We start from the raw sequence: 25,704 nt of genomic DNA on the forward strand, positions 1-25,704 counted from the left end.
CAATTGCAAAATGTCGCCAGGGGACTAGTGACCCCTCACTGATTTTATCCCTCGGGAAATGTTCTGACGACGCAGTCCTATATATACAGTTCATGTAAACCTTATACCTCATCTGCAATGCTACGTGTGTATCGCCAAACAAACTGGTACTGGTGTCAATTTATTTCCTCTCGCCAATTCAAACGACTGTTTATAATATAATAGAAAAGGCCAGATTTACACAGTACAATAATGGTTATATCTACAGAGTACTTTTCGACAACCCTTAAGTACAGTGCAGCTTCAAATGCACATTTACATCACAAGTGCATTTAGTTTGCACTGTTGATATTAAACTTGCTGAACATAGCCTGGCACTATGGTAATTCACTGGAATCCTGGTAAGACTGTGTACTGATAGCGCATCCAAATTTGAGGGTCAGGGTAGGTAGGTACCGCTTGTAAAGTGCTGTGACGCTTTCAATAAATATAACAAAAAGCTACAATTGCAAAACGTCACCAGGAGACAAGTTAACCTCCACCAGGTCTTTCGTGTTCGATTTAATATTTATTATTTATTGATTAATTTATTCGCATATATATCTGTGACGTATCTATGGTTGAACTTGTGAGGGAGCACCTGGGGGTGCACACATTTTTCAATGGGGGCACGGATATCCACTTGGGAACACGATTCCCCCAACCCTCGCCTCCCCCTGCCCCCTCCCCACCTCCCCTGTGCCCCTTCCTCTCTCCCTGCCTTGTACGCCACTGATATACATACTCAATGTAATATTAATTTAGAATACAGAACAGGTCAGACAGGCCCCAAGTCTAGTTTGAGTCATCGTGTAATTTTCGATTAAATAAATATTGCATTGGACTACTTGAACTGTGTATTTTTTACAACCACTTCCTGGTTGAAATGTTAGTAAGTCATTTTATCCCCTTTGACCTAAAGCTGGAATAAACACATCCGTTTGTGTTTCGTCTTTATTCCATTTCAGAGTTTCGTTTTGATCTGGAAACCACACACATAAAACACTTCTTGATATTCAGATCCTTTTTTTTATAGATTTGGATTTTAACTGTTCTTTATAAAGGACCACAAGTGTTTATAAAGATTTTAGAAATAAAGGTTCAACGAGTAGCGTGATTCCGTTGCTCTGATGAGCCCCCATTGACAATAACAGTCATGATTACAGCATAGCAAAATACATCACCGATTTCTGCATCAATTTCAGTATCGAAAAATCTACTAAACCATCAATTAGAGACTTAATTCCCTCCCCAAAAGCCGAGAAAACTCTTCGGGTTGCGCCCCCACCCCCACCACACACACACCCATCTCTGCATATAAACACCGAGCAATCGTGGACCCACTTTTTTCCCTAATCCTCATTCATTCCTTTGTTTGTACTCTAAAGGAGGGCGCTATTTGTTTGGGGAAAAATCTTTTGTAGGACACCCTCCTACTAAGTCTGTCATATTATTTCAAAGTATCTTACGCAGATCAGATAGATCAGTAGTCGACAGACCATCCGTGCTAAAACGAGACCCGGCATCGGGAAAAAAAACAAAAAATGGGGCGGGGGAGGCCTCACACCATCTTCCTATGATGGACATGACGATCGTGACGTATTTCTATTTTTTTTGGCCGCAAAAGGTTTCATGAACACAGAAGTGTCGCAAAACAACTTTGAAGGGGGGGGGGGGGGGCTGATAACATTTTCATTGACAGACAATCCGTGCTAAAATGACAACCGGCATCCGCAAAAAAAAATCTAGAGGGGGGGGGGGGAAGAATAGGACATTAAGGGGTGCACTTCATACCGGTGTACAGTGAATTGAGAACTCTATGGAATACTGACTCATTGGTAGTATTGCGCATGCCTAAGGGTGATGATTAGGAGAGTGACCGGTCACGTGAGAGGGTTTAACCAAGGAGTCCGATTTTCAAAAGAGTCCGATTTTCATATGACACCGGCGCACGTTAATGGGGTAAACGGGAGAGTTACATCCCAACCCCTCCGCATCCCAGTGACATGTAGGTTTATTATAAACTTGACTTGAAAATACAATACGTTAATTGTATGTTACTCTGTGTGGTTTCAAAACAAACAAAAACAAAATAGATTACCGTAGGCATTTGGGTTTTTTTTTACCAGATACTCCCTCATTGAAATGTTATCAATGTCAGTGCGCCCTATTTTGTTTTGCTTTTTTTCAGATTTTTGTTCGAGTAATCCGCACACATGTAATACCGCTGGATTTTCATATCCTTTACATCGATGTATTTTAAGCCGTACAATAACTGTTGAATGTAATTATTCCCATTTTAGAAGTATTATTAGCACCCGCCCCCCAAAAATGTTAAATTTTAAAGAACATCTAGCACGATTCTGCTGTAACAAGTCCCCATTGTCCATTTCATCAAAAACTTGATGACGAAATTATAAAGTATCAATTCAAATGCATGTTAGCCTTCTAAACCATGTAAACTGGTTTTTTTTTACACAGGGTTCTTTCAGTTCGCCACATACCCCCATAAAACGTAAACCTTATAATTGGACTTTATCGTACACAAAATGTGCACTTGATTTAATGAATTACTTCAAAATATGTGCACATCTTACTAACATTTGCGGGGTCCGCGTACTCCGCGATGAACGGATGAAACTGAGACTTGAGAAATTAAGGCTATTTTAACACAAATAGTAAGACTACTATTACGCTATAGTATATCACGAACGTATATTTAGTACTCCCTCGTCATTTATGGATATTTACCGAATTCAGAATTAGTGTATGTCACTGAACATAAATTAATATGTTTACTGTTATGAAACAAGGTATCTTGTGTCATCTGCTTAACTAATCTTGTAAACCATTATAAGGTGCTACATAATGGGTCTCAAATATCTCATAAACTTTATTTACCTTTCTTTAATAATAGACATAATTTCCAGCGTCTCGAGTACCTAAATGTTGGTAGATACGTGCACCATATCAGACTCCGGTATTATTATTATTATTATCTGTCATACTCCAGTAGTGGCAACAACATAAACGTCGTTACAACCAATAATAACTAATAAAATCAATTGCCTCGTCAATGTCCGACACTGGTTTTTTTTTTACTTGATAGTAGACTTTTGCCAAACTTACCTCCTTTGTGAGTGAGGAGCAGAAACAGAAGCAATGAAAAGACAGGAACATGTCGATAGACTCTGTGTTGAAACCCCATGTCCATTTTATCCATTAGGAAATGTTCATAAGACAGGTTGAATATACATAACCTTTGCAGTCCAATACCGTTTGTTTAAGTCTAATACAACTTCGTCCCGCTGTCTGCAATTAATGCTACATGTACTTCCTTGTGTATTGCACAAGACACAGTTAGGTCAAAAAAAAAAAAAATAGTCGGTCTCTGGTCAGACCGAAGTTCCGGAATTGATGCGGCGACGCGGTTTTTTGGGGGTTTTTTTGGTAGCTTTTTTCCAAGCTTGTATTATACAGACAAGGTGGGTACTATTTTGCTTTTTTGTGTCCTCATTGTACATTGGTGTCCTCCATAATTTGCCTTGGTGCCCTTCATCATTTGCCTTGGTGCAATTTCCCCATTCCTTGGTGCTCCTTGGTACAAAAAGTTGAGGAGGCGCGGCAATAGAGGGCGCCGTTGTAGCTTCCGTGTTAATTTGAAGAGAAAAAAAAGGTTGACGCGCATGATTAAAATCGACGCGCGCGCTGACCAGAGACCGAGTATTTTTTTTTTTTTGGTCTTACTGGAGTCACTTTATTTCCCCGTGGCAAGTCAGTATGCTATTAGTTTCTGACGGATACGTCCGGACTTTAAAGTGTATATACACCGTACAGTAATGGTTGTATTTACAGAGTATACTTTCCGACAATTCATTGATAAGAACATCGTGGCTTCATATGCACATTCACATTCAGTAGTCCTGGTTTGCACCGTTAACAACTTCCTGAAAATAGCCTTCCCGGATACTTGACTGGTATCCTTGTAGGATCCGGTACTGTTGCATTGGACAATAGCGCATCTGAACATGAATGCTAATATCAAAAAAAGTGTGTAGGTCTGCATCTTTTGGCATTCATAAAATAGGAAAAATAAGGAAATTTTTGGACAAATCCTCTAGTGAACGTCTTATTCATGCTTTTGTCACTTCCCATTTAGATTACTGCAACAGCCTCCTTATTAACCTGCCTTCCTCCCATCTTGTGCCTCTTCGGCGTATCCAAAATACTGCAGCACGCCTTGTTACACGATCACGGCATCATGAACATATCACCCCAATTCTTTGTCATCTCCACTGGTTTAAAATTGTTCTGTATACTTTCAAAACTCGTAATGGTCAGTGTCCAACTTATATCTCAGAACTAATTAAACCCAAAGTTCCATCAACCCGGCTACGCTCTTCCACATCCTCTCATCTTCAACTTATGCCTGGTCCTCGAGTGAAAACACGCTATGGTGACAGAGCTCTCTCCGTCGCCGCTCCCAAATTAGGAAACAGTCTCCCTCCTAAAATTCAAAATGCCTCGTCCTTAGAAACATTTAAATCTATGTTAAAAACTCACTTACACAAATCTCTGTAATATGTCTTACTCCAATCTGCTGCTTGGTCCACACAAAATTTAATCTTGTTTTCTGTTAGTTTCCTTTGTATTTTGGCAACTTTATGTTTGTACACTCCATTTCAGTTAGTGTTTTCTACCTGTAATTCTGTTCTTTGTATTTGGTGCGGTTGCCCTTGTTTCACCTAATTGTCTACAAGGACAGCAACATCATAGCGCTTAGAAACGTGGTATTAAGCGCGGTATAAATGTTTGCTATTATTTATTATCATTATCTAGTCCCTTAGACACCAGTGATAAATACCCATTGGTCAAAATTATTTTTAAAATACTCAGATCTCCACAGGTGTTCAGGTTGCTCAGAAAAATGACGATTAACATGTCGGCTTTCATTTTCCTTTCCTTTTTAATTGGGTTGTCCTGTGATTTGCTAAAGAAATTCAAAGAAGACAACCCATTAGCGAATTGTATTCCCAAACTGGAAATGAGGCAATTATTTTGAAAATGATCCCATCGCAACTTGGCTAAATTGCCCCACTTTGGATCCAATTGCATCCAGAGCCCTCATAATTGGAATCCCCAAGCCCCAGCCAAAGGTACAGTGTCATAATGTCTGCAATCCTAAAATTCCCTGGCTCTCAAAACTCTTTTAATACAGAATAATTTGAATGTATAAACAATTATTCATGAGCACGGTGGATGTCCCCCCCCCCCTATTTACCTGGTAGCACCATTACGCCATTTTTTTTCAATATCTGTTTAAGAGGGTGGGGTGAAAGTAAAGGTTGTAAAGTACCGTGATGCTTTCAACAAGGAAGACATTAATACAAACTTCAAAATGTTTCCAGGGGGACAAGTTACCCCTAAGCAGGCCAATCGTGCTCGATTTAATACTGCAATTTGTTTAGAATACAAGACAGGTCGGACACGTGCCTTCTTCCTGGTGGAAGTCATTTAACCCCCTTTGACCTGTAGCTCGAATAACACAGCCAGTTTGTGTTCCGTTTTTATCCCAAAGCTTAGGTTTGATCCGGTCGTGTGGTGTCCAGCCCCCCCCCCCCCCCCCTGTTTAAGAGGGCGGGGTGAAAGTAAATGATGTTGATGCTTTCAACAGAGAATACATTTAATAGAAATTGCACCTCTAATGAGTTTCATTTCGCTAGTGGTTGAGAGTTCACTTTTGAAAAAGTGTTTTGAAACCAAGTTATGAAATTAAATACAAATCGATTTCCAAATGATTAATTTCATTTCTGGTCTCTTATTGCGTTCAGTTGCATTTGTAACTTGGGTTTGTATAACCTTTAATCTGCCCTGCTTTTCAGTGTTGTAGTCGAGTACTTGTTTTCCGAGTACCGAGTACTGCCGAGTACTAATAGGTTGCCGAGTACGAGTGCTCGAATTTGTTATATTTTATCAAATGTTTATGCGAGTTCCAAATCTGACCCTTTAGCCATAAACGCCTCTAAAATGTGCTAATGTACGCGCTCCCGATCTAGACCTTTAATTGATAATTTCGGGGGGCTAGTCATTCTTAATCGCAGCTGAGAAGCTGAATTATGAAAGACGCGGCAACAACATGCAGTGGCGTAGCACGGTCAAATAAGAAATAAGCAAAACTGTATATCAGGATATTCCCTGCGGTGCTTGCCTCGTGAAACAATATTGGTATTTAATAGTACGTGGCCTTATGCGAAATAGTTTTAAAGTAATAAACAACATTCTAACAAATACATTTCAATTCAGCCTTATGAAAAGGCGTATTTAAGCATAACATCGTTACGAAAAGCTCCAATTAAACAAGAGCCTGATAGTTAACACTTGCTCTTTACATGCTCTACTTATATTTCCAATTGTGTTTAAATGTCAAAGCTATGTCTAATTTTATCTGCCGTTGTCCTTCGGTAAAAAGTTCGGTTATGAAGTATTATTATGACCAGCATGATCTTCTTTTGTTGAAGGCTTATACTGAAGTGCCCTGTTTTGTGTCATTTTGTCAATTGTTTTTCATTTTATTTTTAATTAAATATCACCATCTTGAAAGTGGCGGAACTAGGGTTAAACTTCTATAGGGGCACCAGGGGTGAAATAATTTCTCATGTGGGCATGATAAATATTGCTTTTGTGCAAGATTTTAAATCAGGGGTGGGGGACCGGGGTGGGGGGGGGGCAAAAACCTTAGATGGTGGGTGCCGCCCGTGCCCCCTTGTAGTTACGCATCAGCCTCTAGTCACAATTCTTGATCATTGAAGGACCTAGTTCGCCTTTTCAATATTGCAGGCACAAAAAAGATGAGGGCGCCATTTAGTGTGCGTGAATATGAGTAAATACAGGAGTTTACTAACTCAAAAGAGCGCCCTCATATTGTGTCAACCAAAAATCAAAACGGTTTGCGAGGACTCGAGAAAGAAAGGGGTGAAACACCAGTACCTAGCCCACAAATGGGGTGGGGAGTAAATTCCACTGCCGGAAAGGGGTATAGGATGGGGTTTTGTTCAGCACATTTTTAATATAAATTAACACCGTCCTCTACGGTAGGAAAAAAGGTCCATCCTCTCCCCTTTTCCAATTTTCCAAGGAAGGTCGACAAACACTGGTCATTTCATCATCTTTGTCTCACTTTTCTAAATTGAAGGCATATGTTAAACAATAAAAACAACTCATTTTTTACTCAAACTTTTTTTTATTTGGCCACTGAATAGAAAATATAAATTTAGTGTTTGCACATAATATTTCCGAGGGCTCGGGGAGAGGGCGGGGGCTGAAACACCCCCACTCGTCCAACGGTGGGGAGGGGAAGAAAGTAAAATCAGAAACTTCAGAAACAGCCGGAAAGGGTATCAAACGTTCCGTTTCATACCTTTTCGTACGTAATTTCCGTACATAATGTGGGGAATCGATTATTGATGTTATACCCGCTGCGTCCCAGAGGGCGCCCTTCCTTACGACCACTGTTCATTGCTATGCATGCACAGCACAATGCATGAAATCATGACGAGTTGGAAGCAAGATCTCTTTGGGTTTATATAGACAGTGACCAATGCACTGTACATGTTATAAACATGCTATAAGACTCGAGGTAGAAGTCGAGAAGTTGTTTCCTTACCTGGCGTTGGGTAAGTGAATGAACAAACTCTATTTTAATTTTGGCAATGTAATTGTATTAGAACTTTAACATGTACATGTACACGGATGTATTTACATCTCCAACTCTTGTCTTTATTTTGTACTTTTATTAGTTTTAGTTTTCCTTTGTATCTTGGTTGTATGGAGACTTGATCTACTGACCACAATTAAACCACGTACTGTTGAAGAAAACCCAAGAGAGTGTCAATTTCTGGTTCGTCCTCGAAGAAAGCAACTCTTCACCCGCGCATGGTGATGAGCTACCGTAGTCACCCCCTCCCCAACCTCGTCCCCAGTGCTTACTTTATTTCCAACACAGTTTCCAATAGTAAACCCTGGATAGGAAACTTTCTTCCTGTATCCTGATTGGATACCGCAATTGGCTAGTAATGGAATGTTTATCGTGTACTTGGTGCTATTATTCACAACGTGCAGTACGTGTTTTCGCGATCATTCGTCCACGCCTTCTCGAAAATACTAATTTCCTTTCTAATTTGCTCATATTAATATGAAATATGATACTGCATGTTGTCTCGATAAGATCGTAACAGTTTGATTTCAAAAATCGTGTTTTCGCAACTCACACTGTGCTCGCGCTGCTACGAATTGACTGTGTTTTTACCCCAGACACCGCATACAAAAACAAACGCTAATGTGTAACGCAAAACCAGGCACCAGACTGTTCCTCATTTGCATACGTGTTCAAAAATCTTGCACATGCAAATGATCCAATACCAGGGTGAGAGAGCAGGTAGTGGTGGGTGCGTACTGCTCGACACCCTGGGGACGAGGTTGCCCCCTCCCAGGGCTCGCACATCGCAGTTCCTGACAATAATTATCAAGCTACAACGCCCTGTATAGTAAGAAAAGGCCCCCTCCTCTCCCATTCCCAAATTCCCAAGGACCGTCGACAATCTGTGCTCACTTCATCTTTCTTTACCTCATTTTTGTCTAAACTCAGGTTTATTTTGAAGAATAAAAAACAACACTTTTTGACCTCACATATTGAAATATGGCTCAAATGGAAGACAACAGTTTTGTGACATTGTTTAAATTTCCTGGTTCCTGTTGGTGGATTTCGTCATTGTTTTTCACGAAGGGACGAATTCAGCCCAAATCCATATTTTGTGTGAAAGTCTTTTTCCGGGCGAAACCTAATTTGATGAACTCCATATATTGTTGCCACTTTTTAAAAACATATGTTTTTTTTTTAATGTAATATTGTTTAACTACTATAAAGTGTCAATCTGATGAAGAAACTCCAACTTCATAGGAGTACGACAATTTGTACTAGTTTTTTGCAATGTTGAAACTTGACAAAAGTAAAAAGTTAAAGGTGGATTTGAAAAGTAAAAAGTTAAAGGTGGATGTTTCATCTGTTATAGGAACTAAACTAAACTGTTACAGGACCCTAAACTCCACAGCCACCCCTTGGTTTCAGCAATGACTACTAACGGATATTTAAAAGCAGCTTAAATTTTACATTGGACCTCCTTGTAAACCTTATTCAAAAAAAATTTGGAGCAAGAAAATATTGATTTATTTTTTAAAATTTCAGTCATGGAATATAGACTTGTACATGTAGACCCAAAAATTGAGAGGTGGTCGCCAGAGAGGCCTGGCTTAGGCTGAAATGTAATGCCACTTTATTTGTGTATAATGTCAATACCATTACATACACTATAGAAGATCGATGAACCCTATTTGCCTGATCTATCTTCTGTTAATCTGCCCGCCGTCATCATCGCCATTAGCCTATTTGAGAATATGGCCGACACAATAGAAGGGCGCTGTCGCAAACTGAATGTGGTGGGCGAGATGTACTTTTAGGATTCATGGCTGCGTGCGCACGCCTATTTGTGTTTTGTACCAGCGTATCACCCGCATCGGCTACTATGCCGGGCGATTTAATTGAATATTTTAGTAATTTACAAGTACAACATATTGCCAATATTTCAATCGTTTATTGTGATGGCCGTAAACAGCATTTAGCGATTAATGGAACAAAAGTCTTCTCGACTCATGCAAACGCAATTGACATTTAGAAAGGAGACAAGACAGGCAATTAGACTCTATTTTTGTGTGACTATGGCAGTAGCTCAATTTGTGTTTATCACAGATGAAAAGGTGAATACATGGCAAGTCAAAAATAAAGTGACAGTATGATAAAGAAAAAGAAATGGCACCCTCCATTTTATAAAAAAAAAAAAAATTGGGATAAAGAACATGTTATTGAGTAGTAACTCTGAAAATTTCACGTAATTTGAATTTTCTATTCCCAAGTCGTGCCTATTTTAATAAAGAGATCCCAAACTGCAGCTGTCCACCACTAATAGCAATTTAACGGTCTACGAATTGATGAATATCCATTAATAACTATAATGGGAAAAAAAACGTTTTCCCGCCTTCACGAATAAAGTAAAAAATTAAAAAGAAAAATAGAAAAAAATCACCAATATTTCTGGGGAAAAAGAGTTGAATTGTTCCCCATATTCAAAACAAAAAATCTGACGGTAAGAATAATGTTTCAATCTTGATTCATAAGATTTTAATCCCAGTTGTATTTGGAATCAATGAGGATGGCTATAAAGTGCTTGTTTCAACAAACCATCCAACAATAAAAACAAGAAATAAGAAAAGGAGCAATGGTTGTTGGACTATGCCTCACTCACTAGAAAGTGAAGAGAGACATGTCTATCAGCATCACACTGCAGTCACATTTGCCCTCAACTGATTCTTTACTTAATCCAAAACTGGGGCCGGGGCGGAATCCGCCCCCTCACTTTTTGGCTGGTCTCGACTCGAGACCAGCCAATATATCGAGACCAAAGGGGACCGAGACCGAGACCAAGACCGAGACCACAGCTCCCGAGACCGAGACCGAGACCGAGACCGGCAAAAAGTGGTCTCGAGACCGAGACCGAGACCGAGACCGGTCTCGAGACCTACAACACTGATAATTGAGGAAAGAAAATACTATAACCCTTTCATCTCAGTCCTGTGTAAAACTGATCGCCGGCGATCGAAAATTTCTGAGTACTGTATTTTGTGTTTGCCGCCCTCTTTTGACTCATGTTTGATACCATTAGCCTTATAGACTGGCTACCCAATAGTGTCATTTGTTTTTGTATCTGAACGTTATGTTCTCACAGGTGAAGTGATAAAGACGCCAGACCTCTGTTATTTACCGCGCGTGGTCCGTTTGCGTTCGTCATGTACATGGAATTCAAGTGCGCTCTTTGTCTCTTCTTTTGCCCTAATTTCTGCCTAATTCTGACCGGAGAAACTCCTAAAAAAAAATTAAACATGCAGATAACAAAGAACAACCCAAGAGGAACTTGGTTGAAAAAGATGTTTGAAATCTTCTTGATTTGGGCAACAAAAATGATGAGAAAGGAGACCTTGACAGCAGTGCAGACATTCTGAACGACATGCGATGTATGTAGTAGGCCTACAGGTAGTCCCACTAACTTTTTTTTTGACATTTGGGATGTTACTGTCGTACTAGCGACCCACTAAGGAACTATTGTCAATTCGACAATTTCTAAAAATCACGCAAAATACTTAACAAAACTACCTTTGAAAGCACCTACTGGCTTCTCCACATGTCAAAGACAAAGTAATCGGGCTACAATGATACTCACGATTATTTTGGGGCTGCAAATCTGTGAATTTCAACCACCATAGCACAGACATCATACAGCGATAACTGATGGCTCTGATCTATCAGCGCATTTCTATATGCACGTCACCATGGACATTTTTGTACATGCAAACACGTACGTGAAGCATAGGGACTCGACCAGGAGCTGCGTCGGTAAACAAACTCCGCATGTAGATCGGGGATGCACCTACGACTGTTTCATGACAAGGCAGTCACTGCACTGTACGTGTATCATGTAGCGTGGCACGCATGCACGACGATTGGACAATGGCTATGTGCCTGTCATAAAACAGTCGTAGGTGCATCCCCGATCTACATGCGGAGTTTGTTTACCGACGCAGGTCCTGGTCGTGTCCCCGTGCTTCGTGTCCCCATGCTATGTCACTATTTATGCAAAGAAACATTTTTCAACAACTTGGTAGAAAGGCATTTATATGTATTTTATGCAAAAAAATACCAATTGTTGGACTCATGGAATAGTGAATAAATGATTGCGTGGAATACCTCAAAATTCATACATTTTGCACCAAAACCGCACTATTTGTGTCATTTTGGGGCGGTTGCTATGACCACCATAAATGCACACAATTGCTCTCGAGTTGTTTACTCATGAAGTGAGAGTCGTATTTTGTAGTGATGCATTCAAAAGTCTCCTAGCAGTTTGTTTTCATAATTTATTTTTGCCCAAAATCCTCAAAAATTGATTAAAACAACCCAAAATTTTGGTTTTTAAAATGGCCGCCATTGAAAGAGGGGTCACATTTTAATTGTTTTTCTCCAAAATTGTCGATTGCCTAGCTCACAAGCTTTCAGTTGGTATATAACTTACCCAGACAAAATTAAAATAACTAATGAAAAAGGTCCCAGAAATTAACTTAGTCAAAAAAACCTCAACATAAGGGCTGAGTTTAAAGGGTTAATGGAAACGAAATAAAAAAACAACAACACTAATTTCCGTCAAGGACATGACACAAACGCTGAACAAGGAACTAAGACATATGTTCCCACTGAGTCACAAAAACACTAATTCGGACCCAATTCATATGTTTTGATGACCCTGCTAATAACGGAAACATTGAAAATCATAGACTTGGCTCAAGTCCAGTGGCCCGTTTGGCCTATTATACACGCTGGATATGACACTTGTACACAATTCGGTTTCATTTTGTACGTAGTACATTTATGAGCTCCGTGCGCCAACGAAAGAGGGCGCCCTTTTACCTAGCATCGACGTCCCATGGGCGGGACATTTAGCTGATTGACGCGCACCGTTGCTTGTACTTTGTGTGTGACGCATGTACACCAGGGGATTTGTATTATGTAAACGCAGTGGTACGGCCGCGCGTTGCGGCAAAATTGCAGTCAGGCAAGATGGCGTCGTTCGGTCACACCCGACTGAACTCTGTTTACCAGTGAGGGGGTACTTGTGAACGGAGCGAATAGAGTGCAATACACGGAGAGCCTGGGAGTTATCTTCTTCAGTGTGGCAGCAACTGAAGACATCCCACATTCTTTAACACGTTACATGTAGGGCCTGTATGCATCTTATCTTGGCTGACCATAGGGCAGCGGCTTGCTTACGATAACCACTGAAGCAAGACTTGAGGTAGGTCTGGGGGGAAATCGCAGCTGTTTTTGTTCTGGCCAAAAGAAAACAAAGACAACTGTATCGTTTAATAAGTACGACGGGGCATAGTTTTCTTTTAAATTGTTAGTTGGGGAATAGTGATTCACTACAGGTGTAATTTACATAACTTGGGTATTTTTTGGGCCGCCACCTTCAAGAATTTTATGAGGAGACGAAGTCAATTATTTCCTCTTTTTTTTTAAGTGTCCTCTTTTGTGTCATTTTGGCAATTGTTTTTCATTTAATTTTTAATTAAAATATCACTAGGGTTACACTTCTAAAGGGGCACCGGGGGTGCAAAAAAATTCTGAAGTGGGCATGTTAAATATTGTTTTTGTGCGATATTTTAAATGAGGGGTGGGGGACCGGGGTGGGGAGGGGGTGTGGGGCGCAAGAACCTTAGATGGTGGGTGTACCGCCCGTGCCCCCTCGTAGTTACGCAACAGCCTCTAGTCACAATTCTTGATCATTGAAGGACCTAGTTCGCTTTTTCAATATGGCGGGTACAATAAAGATGAGGCTGCCAATTACAGTGCGTGAATTCGGGTAAAAACAAGAGTTTACCAACTCAAAAGAGCGCTCTTAATGTTGTCAACCACAAATCAAAACGGTTTGCGAGGATTCGAGGGAGAAAGGGGTGACACACCCACCCAACCCACAAAGGGGGAGGAGGAAGACAGTAAATTAAACTGCCGGAAAGTTGTATAAAATTGGGTTTTATTCAGCACATTATTATAAAAACAACGTCCCCTACGGTAGGAAAAAAGGTTCCATCCTCTTTTCCAAGGAAGGTGGACACACACTGGCCATTTCATCATATTTGCCTCATTTTTCTAAATTGAAGGCCTTTTTTTACATTAAAAAAAAAAATCATTTTTTTTACTCAAAAATTTAAATCTGGACAAAATAGAAGATAGAAATTTAGTGTCGGCGCATATATTTCCTGAGGGCTCGAAGACCCACCTGACCAACAATGGGAGGAGAAGAAAGTAAACTGAACTTCAGAAACTGCCGGAAAAGGGGTATAAAACAGAAATGTGTATACCCTTTCCGTACGTATTTCGTGTACATAATATTATCATTATCAAGTTACAACGCCATCTGCAGTACGAAATAGTCCCCCTCTCCGTTTTCCAAATTCACAAGACCATCGACAAACTTTTATCACATTTCTCTGCCTAATAACTGAAGGTATATTTTGAAGAATAAAGACAACTCATTTCCGTCTTCACATATTGAAATATGATCAAATAGAAGAGATCAATTTTGTGACATTGTTTAAATTTCCTAGTTCTGATGGTGGATGGGCATATACTTGAAATGTCTTGAATGGAAACGAAAGAAAAACAAAATATTTTCATTATTTCTGTAAATGACATGACATATGTGCTCAACAAGGAAACAATAATACGGACATAATTCATATCTTTTGTTGACTCTGCTAACAGAAACAATGAAAATCATAAACTTGGCTTAAGTCGAGTGTTATTGACCTGTTATTCACACTGTCGTAGTATGACACTTGTAAGGAGTTATCTTACTAAGTGTGGCAGCAACTGAAGACATCACACATTCTTTAACACGTTACATGTAGGGCCTACATGCATCTTGTCTTGGCTGACCATAGATCTTAGAGCAGCGGCTTACTTGTGATGACCTCTGAAGCAAGACTTGAGGTACGTCTGGGGGAAAATCGCAGCTGGTTTAAGTGGTTTTGTTCCACAAAATTATCAAAAGAAAACAAAGCCAACTGTATTATTATCAAGTGATAGCTAAATAAAATAAGCACGACAGGGCATACTTTTCTTTTATTTAAGCGTTGGCGAATAGTGACACACTAGGAGTAATTCATATAATGAGGGGAATTGTTTTGGCCCAGACCTTGGAATTTTGGCAACCAATGCAGCCATTTACAAAATTGTGTGGCAACCAATCATATCTACCTTAAGAGACGAGGCGATTTATTTCACAAGTTAGAATCTTTTTCTTTTCTATTTGCTGGGGGTACCAAATAGTATCTGCGTTTTAACCATGAACTGTTATGCACAATTACTATTATCATATTCATACTTTTGAATACCTTTTCAGCTTTAAGGCAGGTATTAGGTCAGGCTGCGCAACCATTTTATGTGAACCATGTGATCATGCATGTAAACAAATTTACTTCCTCAACCATTGTCATTCAAATTAGACCTGGCCCTTTTATTGTTGTAGTGCACTTGACGAAACAATGCGATACAATCCGATACGATACGACGTACTGTACCCGGGACGAGTGAGACTTTTAGTGCAAAGTTGTTACGCTTAGCAGTAATTCATGATACAAAAATACCTCCCGCTCTAAAAAAAACAAGGCATGGCATCGTGTAGATCATTTGGAGGCTGTGTGGAGGCGTCATTGCTACTTTCCGCTGTCTTCTTTCTTCATGAAGGTAAAAAGAGTTCTTTTTTTTACAAAATGGCTACGAGGAAATAGAAGAAAAGTAATGCACTGGTTGTTATGTGTGATCATTTTGACATTTGGCTGTTGGATTTGATCTTGTCTTCGTCCAAAATGTGCAGGAGTAGGCCATTGGTTCCTTTTGACCGATATTTTTTTTTTAATCTTAAAACCAGCCCTAAACAGTCATGTGGTTGCGAAGGCGAAGAGTCTGCCCTTGTTAGCAAAAGCTAATCCGATTACGTACTTAGACGCTATAGCAGAGCAGTGAAATCCATGCACCACAATAAAAATGGCCTTTTGAACGTTGTGTTTCTCAGGAAGTATGCTCAGTATGATTGAAGTGTTAATTTATAACGGAAGAAGAAATTCTAAACTTCATGTCAGTGGAAAAATTGCCGTCATCGATGCCGAAACGTCAATACTGGTTACTGGTATAGCTGACCTTCAAGTCTGGAAGAAATAGTTCGAAAACTTCCCCAACTCTATTTATTTATATCAATTTCTAGGAATTCCTCCAAATTGTTATTGCACGAGTAGTTGAACACTTATATCATCTAAGTATGTTCCGAATTCCAGTTTAATCTGTTGTCGCAAACGCTAGTGTACACCTTTAACTATCTCCAAGGAAAATTACGGCAAGGATTTTCTCCCGATCCAACCCAAGTGCATTGTTCAGCGAAGCGCCGTGAGCGCTACGGTTTACCGATTCCAGCCAAGTTAAAGGTGTACACTAGCGTATGGTAGATTAGCATATTCATTAGTGTCACTCGGCGTGTTTTGGCGTGGGTCCCGGTATCGACCAATGGAAGCCGGCAAAAAGAGCGAAATGTATCAATTAATAACTCGTAAAGGAGGCTTTTTTTCAATTGTTATGGCACACAATAATTGATAGGAACCTTATTAATAATCGTGTGGCTTGAAAAGATTGACAGATATTGCATACGCCAGTGTTACAATTTTCAAAAATGTATGCAGCCAGACCTATTTTTCCAATTTTAAAGAAAATTAATGAACATTTCACAACGATTTTTAGCACATACTTGGATCATTGGAAATAAATCTTGGAAATAAATCCTGAAAGTTGCGTGCAGATACGGTGTTCCAAACTGGAGAAATTAATTTTCAAAGATTTCATCCCGCGCCATCGTGAACATGTCTGTGTAAATGAAGTTTCATTCAAAGTAAAGTGTTACGTAACATTTAGAAATCACCCTTCGCAACCACAAAGCTATACACAAACATATTTTGTACGAATGAGCTCCATTCAGTCTTTTGAAAATGTGATGGTTGGATAACTTGGATTTTATAGTCACCAATATTATTGTAAGGCCCATGAAAAGGCCATAAGTTGACGGATAAAAAATGGGGGAAAACGAATTAGATTTATTAAGCGATTGAGTGACTGAGGCTGTTGAAACAGTTTTACATTTTTAATGTACATGGACTTAAGTAAACTTTATTAAACGTTTTACAACGAGATTAGTTCAGATTCTGCACAGACAAATCGAGTTAATATTCAACCCATTTGTAATGTATTCCCATGTGGTCTTCAGTGACCTAAAACAATTATGACAAACTGGGCTTCTCCGTGCACTGTCCCATCCTACGCTCATTGTTAGTTTGGTGTTAAAAACGAAAACAGTTACTATAAAAATCACGGCATAATTAACTTTTCATTCTTTTGTATCTTCATATTCTACTTTTCATTGTAGGTTCAGCCGTTGATCTTGATCTGCGAAGCAAGACGGCCAACCAAAGTAGCGATTACGCTGAAAATGGTGTCACCATGGTTGCAAGCCGAGCAATAGATGGAAATGTGTACACACTAGCGCACACGCGTAAATAATTTCTTAAATTTTTTATTTCGTAAATTTAGGAACCAAGAGCCGTTTACCTTTAAAAATGCTGACTTAGAAGGGGGAAAACGGTTCACGAGAAAAATATGGTATGGATTTATTATAACTGTAAATTTCAAATATAATACTCAGTCTCAAACAATGTAAGGGCAATATTTTTACCTAAGAAGACGCGTTTAAAGTGTATATCTAGCCGATATCTGACAGATCGATTTTAATTTTAACCGTGACGCCTACACGTACCTGACAGTATGTTTGAACACTTTCACGATATAAGCCTTTTTTTTCTTTAATTTAAGCAGTCCATCTGATTATCCGTCTGCAAATCTGTCTAAATGTTTGGATCATTGTCCATCCCTCCTTCCAAAAATGTCTTTCCCTTTCTTTTCGGCTATCCTGTACTATGTGTGTTGTTGTTGACTCTTTCCAGTAATAAACCATGAAATGAAAATTCGATGGACGTGGTCTTATTTTGATGCAACATTTTATTTTCATGCAGAGTAACTAGATTTAGGTTTTCCTTTTTTATGAATTCAATTGTTTCCAGTGTGTCGGGGAGACCAATGGTGGAGAGTTGATCTGGGGACTACGTACTGCTTGACAAGAATCACTATGGTAAACAGATGTGTTTATGGTAAGTCTTATGCATCGCGTGTGTGGTTGAATGACAGGGTATATATTAAGTATAATTTAATGGTTAGACAGTTGTCTAACGACCCGTCTCTTGATAAAAACTGATTGACCGACTGTCTTCAATATACCGGCTTTTACAAATAGTTCCCTCTTTCCCGTGGGTAAGAAAGATCATGTGACTTCAGATGAGCACATACTTCAAAGGTAATATATAATCCAGTAACAGTATTATAGTCTAGTCACTCTAGTCGATTACTGGACCTCAGTCCTTCAACACTGTCCAATAAGGAAATGAAGTAAAACCGAGAGCTGTGGCGGGCTCGAGGCCTTCAATGGTGTAGACTTAAGTAGCAATATACTTAACAATACATAGGTAAACTAAATCTATAAAATTAGACCACGACATAAGTTGAATACTTCGTAAACGGGGTGAAACCAGAGGGTGCTAGATTTCCATTATCAAGGATTTTGGGTTCGAAAGAACAATGTCCCAATCTAATATTGCTGCCACTGTTTTGCAGGTCACAGATTAACTGGGGCTGTACTTCGTGCTGGTTTGAGTTCAAATCACTCCCAGAACACACAGATGGGATCTGCAGTCACCAGTGATCAAGCACTTGACGGAGCAGTGATTGATTTTACATCGAATCCGGCCATCTCTGCTCGATACGTTAGTGTGGAACTGTCAGGGACTTGCCTTCAACTGGCTGAAGTCAGGATCAGCACAGAAGATGCCATTACAAGCGGTATTTGTGAAACTTGTCGATACTTAATTATCTCAGTTGCATTCCAAGTCAAAGTGAACGATGATGCAACATTAGCTCATCTCTGCCATGTTGGGTATTTAACGAATAATCTGGACCACATTTTCACTGACAATCCAAGTCTTACTGTGTTGTACATTTAGCTTTGTGCCGTTTCAAAAATGGTTGACACCCAATAGTTGATAAGAGGTGCCTCCCATTTCATATTATATTAGGTACGAGCACATGAAGACACGAAACACAATACACACATGGCCAGGGTTACACAAATTAAGTTAAAAAAACAAAACCAATATTGAAAACGCCTTTAAAGGATTGTCAAAAAGCAGTGGATTGCCAAAATTGCAGTGGTCCCAAAATAAATTCAGTTCGTCGTTTCCATCGGGATTCTATTAGGCTAAACCTAAGAGCTAATGGGGATATTTTGTAGCGTCCTCAAGAACAGATTCTGTAAAGAAGGGTACATAATGTTATGTACTTGTATTATCTAATATCCACATTCATTGTTTGTCCACAGTAAAGCAAACAGCTGTGGATTCCAATAGTATGACAGTCAGCTGGTCTACAGTGACCTGTGCTGTTTATTACAACATGGAGTATGCCCTAACGAACAAGGATAACTGTCAATGCATCAATCAACCAACGTATATCAGTCCCTGCGATATGTGTCCGGGTAACACGACCACTTTAACTAGTCTGACACCAAACTCCCAGTACACTGTACGAGTCAAGGCTTTTGTATACGGTGCATACGGACCAACAAAAACATTAATCTACAGAACCACATCATCAGGTTTGGTCCTTTAGTTTTACTTTTCAGTTGTTTTTTCTTTTATATATGTTTGCTTTTACATGTTTTAAACCAAATAGCGACACTAGCAGGCAGACTTGTAGGGCCGTATGACTCGTGACTCGAGTCTGAATCAAGTCCCATTTTCTGTGACTCGGACTCGGACTTGAGTCACAATGACAAATAACTCGGACTCGGACTCGACCCTGCAGACCTGGACTTAGACTCGGACCCGACTTGGGTGACTCGGGACTCGACTAAACTTACCACAAATCACTTTTTTTTCTCAACAATATAATAACATGACAATCCTCTCCTGAGCAAGCAATACAGGTGCAGACACAGGCCGGGCGTCGCTAGACCATTTTGAATGGGGGGGTGGATTTCCATCATGAAATTTGGGGACGGACCGTCACGCAAAATGTAACTCATTTTCCTCAAATATATCAAAGGCGACTCGTGATTCGGACTTGGACTCGACCAGTAGTGACTCGGACTCGGACTCGATGTCGGGTGACTCAAATACCAGTCTGCTAGCAGAAAGGTGTTGTTTGCTGTCTTTACCCAAATGCAATTATCTAACCTTTAAATAATTGATTTTCTATTACAGCACCGACTAGACCACCACATTTTGTGACACCTGGGTCTCAAGCCGAACGCAGCCTAGCTTTCTCCTGGAGCCTCCCAGCATGTGGAAGCCGAGGCGGTGACATCACAGGATACGTCTATAGGCTTAGTACAAGTGGCGCTGCACCAATGACTGGTCAGACGACAGCGAGCCCCTCTGGTGGAGCAGTTACAATAGATGGACTTACTCCTTTCACTCTTTACAGTTTCAACATTGCTGCACAAACAAATAATGGGACTGGACCGTACAGCGCGGCTATAACATCAAGAACACTGGAAGCAGGTTAATTTACGTTTTTTTCTGTTTGTCGTTAATGCTCGAACTGGTTCGCCTATCTCCGTCGTCTCCTTCTCATTTCGGTTTGATTCTAAGTTGGGAGCGATTGTCTTAAGGTAGTCCGAGCATGAAAAATCCTAGAAACCAAGAATGACAAAAACGCCGATGCTGGAAGACTCTACGCTGGTAAAGACAGTTCGTAAACGCTGATTCAGATGTTTAGGTCCCGTATGCACCCGTTATTGGTTGTTTTCGTAATGCATAAAATGCACGGCACCAACACTTTCTTATCATCGGCAAGATTACTGGAATATTCACTTTTGTTTTCAGTCTCAACAGAGCCCACGGTTCCCTTGGATGTTCGCGTCCTGTCGACAGATGACAGGTCTGTCAGTCTGGGTTGGAGTAAACCAGATCGACCAAATGGACGCATCACGCACTACAATGTTCGCTACTGGAGGAGTGGAGAAATAGGAATCAAACAGACTGACACCAATGTAGTGGGGCTGGTGCATCGTATCCTGGGCCTTGAAGTCGATGTGACGTACCACTTTCAGGTCTGTGTTCCTGTTAAAATCTCATTTATTTCAATACATCCTGAGTAGCTTAAGCGGAACTTTATTCTTCGCTGTTAAAATATCAAATTGGAATTTGGACCAACACTCCAATAACTAACCCGGGGCAAGCTATCTGATTGTTTGAATAGATTTCGAAACACCTGGAACAAAGCATGCATTCCCATGTCCTTGAAAAGTTCCTAGAAATTGTAACAATCTCATGATATTTGCAGGTGCAAGCTGTGACGTCTGCTGGTCAAGGCTATTGGAGTGAACCTATCGAAGCAACGACAACAATCGGAGGTACAGACATTCTATATTCAAGGCCTCCACATTAATTGTAGCCTGAATTAAAGTATTTTATACGCTGAAAGAAATTGTCTTAGAATTAACTTGGTGGTATCTAAATTATACATAGGATCACATGTGTCAAATGTTTATGGGTTTTCTATAATATCGTAGGTGTTGAATGCACACCGCAGTTGTTCCAATTTTTCTGTCTCTAATTTGTAGCATATAATTACGACTTATACGATGATCAGCCTATCACCATAAAAAAACGTAAGGGGATGGAAAAAAAATATTCAGAACAGTGCCCCTGTCTGAACAGATCTGGACAGTCATATCAATGTATAGCCATTCGGGAAAAGAAAAGTTTCAACGATAACAATTTCATTTAAAGATGAAATAGAAAGACTATTCTAACGTTTCATAAAGGTTTGTACACTATGTCAATCTTAAAGAATGCTTCGACAGCGGCTGAAAGTCGAGCACATTAGAATGGAACAATTGTAAAGAAAAACTGTATCAATTACTATTTTGGTGAATTTGTTATCTCGAAAAAAAAATCTACATGTAATGACATCATGGAAATATGACATTTTGTTGTCAGTGCAAAAACCACAAGATGACATTCCATCAGCGAGTGGCAGCGGAAGCACAATTGCTGCAGCGGTGCTTGGTGCGATATTGTTCAGTTTGGTTCTAATTCTTTTCATCGGGTGTGTGGTGTTGAGAAGACGAACCCGCCAAAATACCTCGATGGTACCTGTAGTAACTGTGGAAATGGTAAGTGACTTCTCATTACATGCGATTTAGCATTGCTTTTATTTGTATATTTTTTTTAGCTAGATATGAAATGTAAGTCTAAATTGTTGCAGCAGACCCTCAAACCAATATTGATTTTGTAGCGTAATGGGGATTGTATTGCATTGGTTATTTATACACAAGGGAGCCAAATCTACAACCTACGAAAATGACTCACCAGGTGTTGTCAACACTGATGGCCAGATATACGAGGATGTTGGGCTTCCCATCTGGGCCAGGAAACTGGAAATCAAATGGGAGAATTTGATCATCGATGATGAGATTCTGGGTAAGGGTAACTTTGGCGAGGTCCGGGCAGGAGGCGTGAGGATCGGAGGCCAGGTCACCAAAGCAGCCATCAAAACTCTAAAAGGTAACTGTACTCGTGATTACGATAAACAGATCATAATTGCTGGTTCAGCGGGCCATTCATGTGTTCTCTTACTTCCTGACGTACTTACCGACTGACTGACTCGGTGGCTCGCTCAGCGACTCATCGAAGGTCACATGTGAGCCAAGCAGAGCTATGGACTCAATTACCCTGCAACAACAATGAACGGGCTACACAGACGCATGGAGAGGTTTCAGGGAATAGCCATGATGAACAATTGAATTGAACTGTGTGCGTTCTGCAACCACTGAAGGAGTGACTGAGTGACTAAGTGAGTGAGTGACTTACTGACCGAGTGACTGACTGACTGAGCGACTTACTTCAGTGAATGTCTTAAATCAAGGCTTTTGGTTCCGGCTTGGCAAGCCTAGTGTTGTTCACCAAAACAAGTATTGACAATTTTCAGTTGCCTCTTTATTTCGCAGTTAACTGTGTTTCGTTGGTCTTCCAATAACTGTAACAAATTAGAATGAAAACAGATGTGACTGTTAATAGTCCAACTTTTCAGTAGTCAGCTGAGTGTTACCTGTTTTTCAAGAATGAAGTTTGGAATGTTAGTTTTAAACTGATAGTTGTTCTTTTCTAGATACAGACAGCACCCCTGATGCTGCTATGGATTTCAAGGCAGAGTTGCAGACGATGGTGGGCATCAAACCACATCCCAACATTGTGCGTCTCCTTGGCGCATGTTTTCATGAAGGTATATCCATTCATACTATCGGTATACCAAAGGGGAAAAAGGTTTTGCATTTTTTTTAAACTGCTTCTCCAAAATCAAGACTAGGCTTTTACTAAGGTGGTAAGTAAACCAGCTACTGGAATTAAAATAATATCTCCAGCATCAATCTCATAAAGAAACATATTAACTATTGGAGTTGAAGCTATACATTTTGATACAAGACAACTAATTCTCGAATATTCTAACTTCATAATTGGTGCTTCAAGGTAAACAACACACGATCAAAAACATCACTCGGTTCGGAAGTAAGTAGACATGACGTCATCCTTTTTAATTAAATAAGCCTAAAAGTTAATTAGCCAACCTGACTTTTGTCGATCTCGATTTTGGTAAAAATACTTAGAATCGCATCATGAAGCAAGGCATATTCAAATCCAAAATCACTGTGATTTTTTATCAAAGGCATTCTGTATGTGGCACTGGAGTTTCTTCCCAACGGCAATCTTCGTGATTATCTGAGGAGCATTCGCCCGAAGCAGAGAGGAGCAGGCCAATCAACTGATGGAGCATCTCCGCTGACTTCTTCAAATTTGTTGAAATTTGGCACAGACGTTGCCAAGGGAATGGATCATCTCTCCAAGACAGGGGTAAGAAAGTTCGGAATTGATTTCTTAAGAATTTTAAATATTGTCCGAACTTCAATGATTAGGGAAACTACCACTGTGTTGTGGTTCTCATTAACTTGAGCATTTTGAGCAAGTTTTTCTAATTACGTCATTTTATAAATGCTTCTACAGCGAATATATGTTTTTATCAATATTCCCAAGGATACTTCAAGTAAGGTTTAATTTGAAGCCATTCTAGCTTTAAAAACATTTGGTAAGTACTTTCCTAATGTTCACATGCCATTTAACTCCCGCGATATGCCCAGGGAGAAGGTCCGTTTGCAAAGTTTAGTGTAGTGGTAACATGGGGCTCTGTGCCTTGCTCTGTGATGAGAGTTGGAGGTTCGTCACTAAATAGCCAGATACAACTGCAAACGCTTCATTGTTTTTAGATAATCCACCGTGACTTGGCTGCCAGAAACATCCTTCTCTCTGAAGATCTGACTGCCAAAGTGTCTGACTTTGGCCTGTCCAGAGGAGAAGATATCTATGTCCAGAAATCCTCGGTAAAGTACAGATTCTTCAAATGTAGCTGCATATTTAATTTACGTTTATTGCAAAGGTCCTGGTTTTTTTATGACTAATGTGAGTGATCAAAAGGAGACAAGTTATTATTTTATGACTTAAATTTTGTGGTGAATGATTGAAGAAAGCTAAAAGAATCACTACGTTTAGTGTTAATCAAGCACACAAGACTGGCAATGATTTAACATGGAAGTCACGAGTCTCGGAGGAGATGGTAAGTCTTTCAGTTGTTTAAAGTCTTTCAGTTTGTTTTTCCTTCTGGCAATTTAGTTCGGGAGTTGAATTCCAACAATATTGTCTTTGATTGTAGACCAGGATTCCCGTTCGCTGGTTAGCCATCGAATCTTTGACGAGTCGTGTCTACGAGTCCAAGAGCGATGTGTAAGCAAACGCAACATATTTAACAAAACATTTTGTATGTGTTATCTTTGCGGTGTAAAACTAGGCTAAAGGCCTTCCGTTTTAAAACAAAGAAACCTGGTTATGTAACATACCTGCATGCCCAATATCAAAAAAATGTATATTTAGTCACAACTCGGCCCAATAAGGAAAAAATTATGTCGTCTAACTTTGATGCTTCTCTTATTTCTTCAATTATGTCTACTGATCATCATTCAGGTGGTCGTTTGGCATCTTGCTGTGGGAGATAGCAACATACGGTAAGTTATGTAAGCTGGGATTAAATACGAGTACTTTGCCCTCTCCTGATGTCAATTTCCTGCATATGCTAACACAACGGTATACTACTTTATACAACTTACAACTATTCGTGGATCATTGCTCCTAGGATCTACTCCATATCCTGGTATTGAGAGAAAGTCACTGGCCCAAAGACTGCAGGATGGATACCGCATGCCCAAGCCAGACAACTGCACCGATGAAATGTAAGAACCTACACATACGCACCTTGATTAAAAAAAAACTATGATACTTAGACCTGCTCAGGTAATTTTTGCAGGATATTCTTTTTATTTTTCCTTTTCCTCTTCATTTTTATAACCATTAGTTATAATCTGATGTTGAAATGCTGGCAGGAAGTTGCAAGTAAGCGTCCAACATTCAAAGTACTCTACGACTCTCTCGAAAAAATGAACTGCCACTCAGATGAAACTGTAAGTGTGGTATCTGGTTGAACATAAATATAATGAACATATTTAAAGTTGCGGAACTAACTATTTACTAACGATTTACTCGATTTATTAACATTTACGATAGTTTACACGGATCAGAATGATATTGCATGAATTGATTAGTGTGCTATTTATCTTAGCGTATTAAATTGGACATCTTCCTTGGAAATAATTTCATTGTTTTGTTTAATATTAATAGTTTAACAAAGCAATATCTTTTTTGAAATGTGTAGATTTACTTGGCACCGACTGTCTACGAGAACTTCATCATCAAGCATGAGTTTGATGA

At 39.7% G+C, this 25,704-nt stretch overlaps 1 protein-coding gene and 1 long non-coding RNA gene across 2 annotated transcripts; both read left to right on the plus strand.

Annotated features, from left to right (window-relative positions):
• Window positions 1-19,279: 19,279 nt before the first annotated feature.
• On the plus strand, window positions 19,280-22,870 carry LOC119736730 (ephrin type-A receptor 3-like). The gene is made up of 6 exons (XM_038210743.1): window positions 19,280-19,361; window positions 20,089-20,388; window positions 20,713-20,939; window positions 21,173-21,242; window positions 22,207-22,398; window positions 22,842-22,870. Exons 1-6 carry the CDS (start codon window positions 19,280-19,282, stop codon window positions 22,868-22,870), a joined length of 900 nt encoding a protein of 299 aa, XP_038066671.1.
• A 2,033-nt stretch (window positions 22,871-24,903) lies between these two features.
• On the plus strand, window positions 24,904-25,380 carry LOC119738730. The gene is made up of 3 exons (XR_005272496.1): window positions 24,904-24,944; window positions 25,073-25,169; window positions 25,292-25,380. It is a non-coding gene; the product is annotated as an uncharacterized LOC119738730 (long non-coding RNA).
• The last annotated feature ends 324 nt before the right edge of the window (window positions 25,381-25,704 follow it).

Source organism: Patiria miniata, unplaced genomic scaffold (genome assembly GCF_015706575.1).
Source record: "Patiria miniata isolate m_02_andy unplaced genomic scaffold, ASM1570657v1 HiC_scaffold_3, whole genome shotgun sequence".
Classification (NCBI taxonomy): domain Eukaryota; kingdom Metazoa; phylum Echinodermata; class Asteroidea; order Valvatida; family Asterinidae; genus Patiria; species Patiria miniata.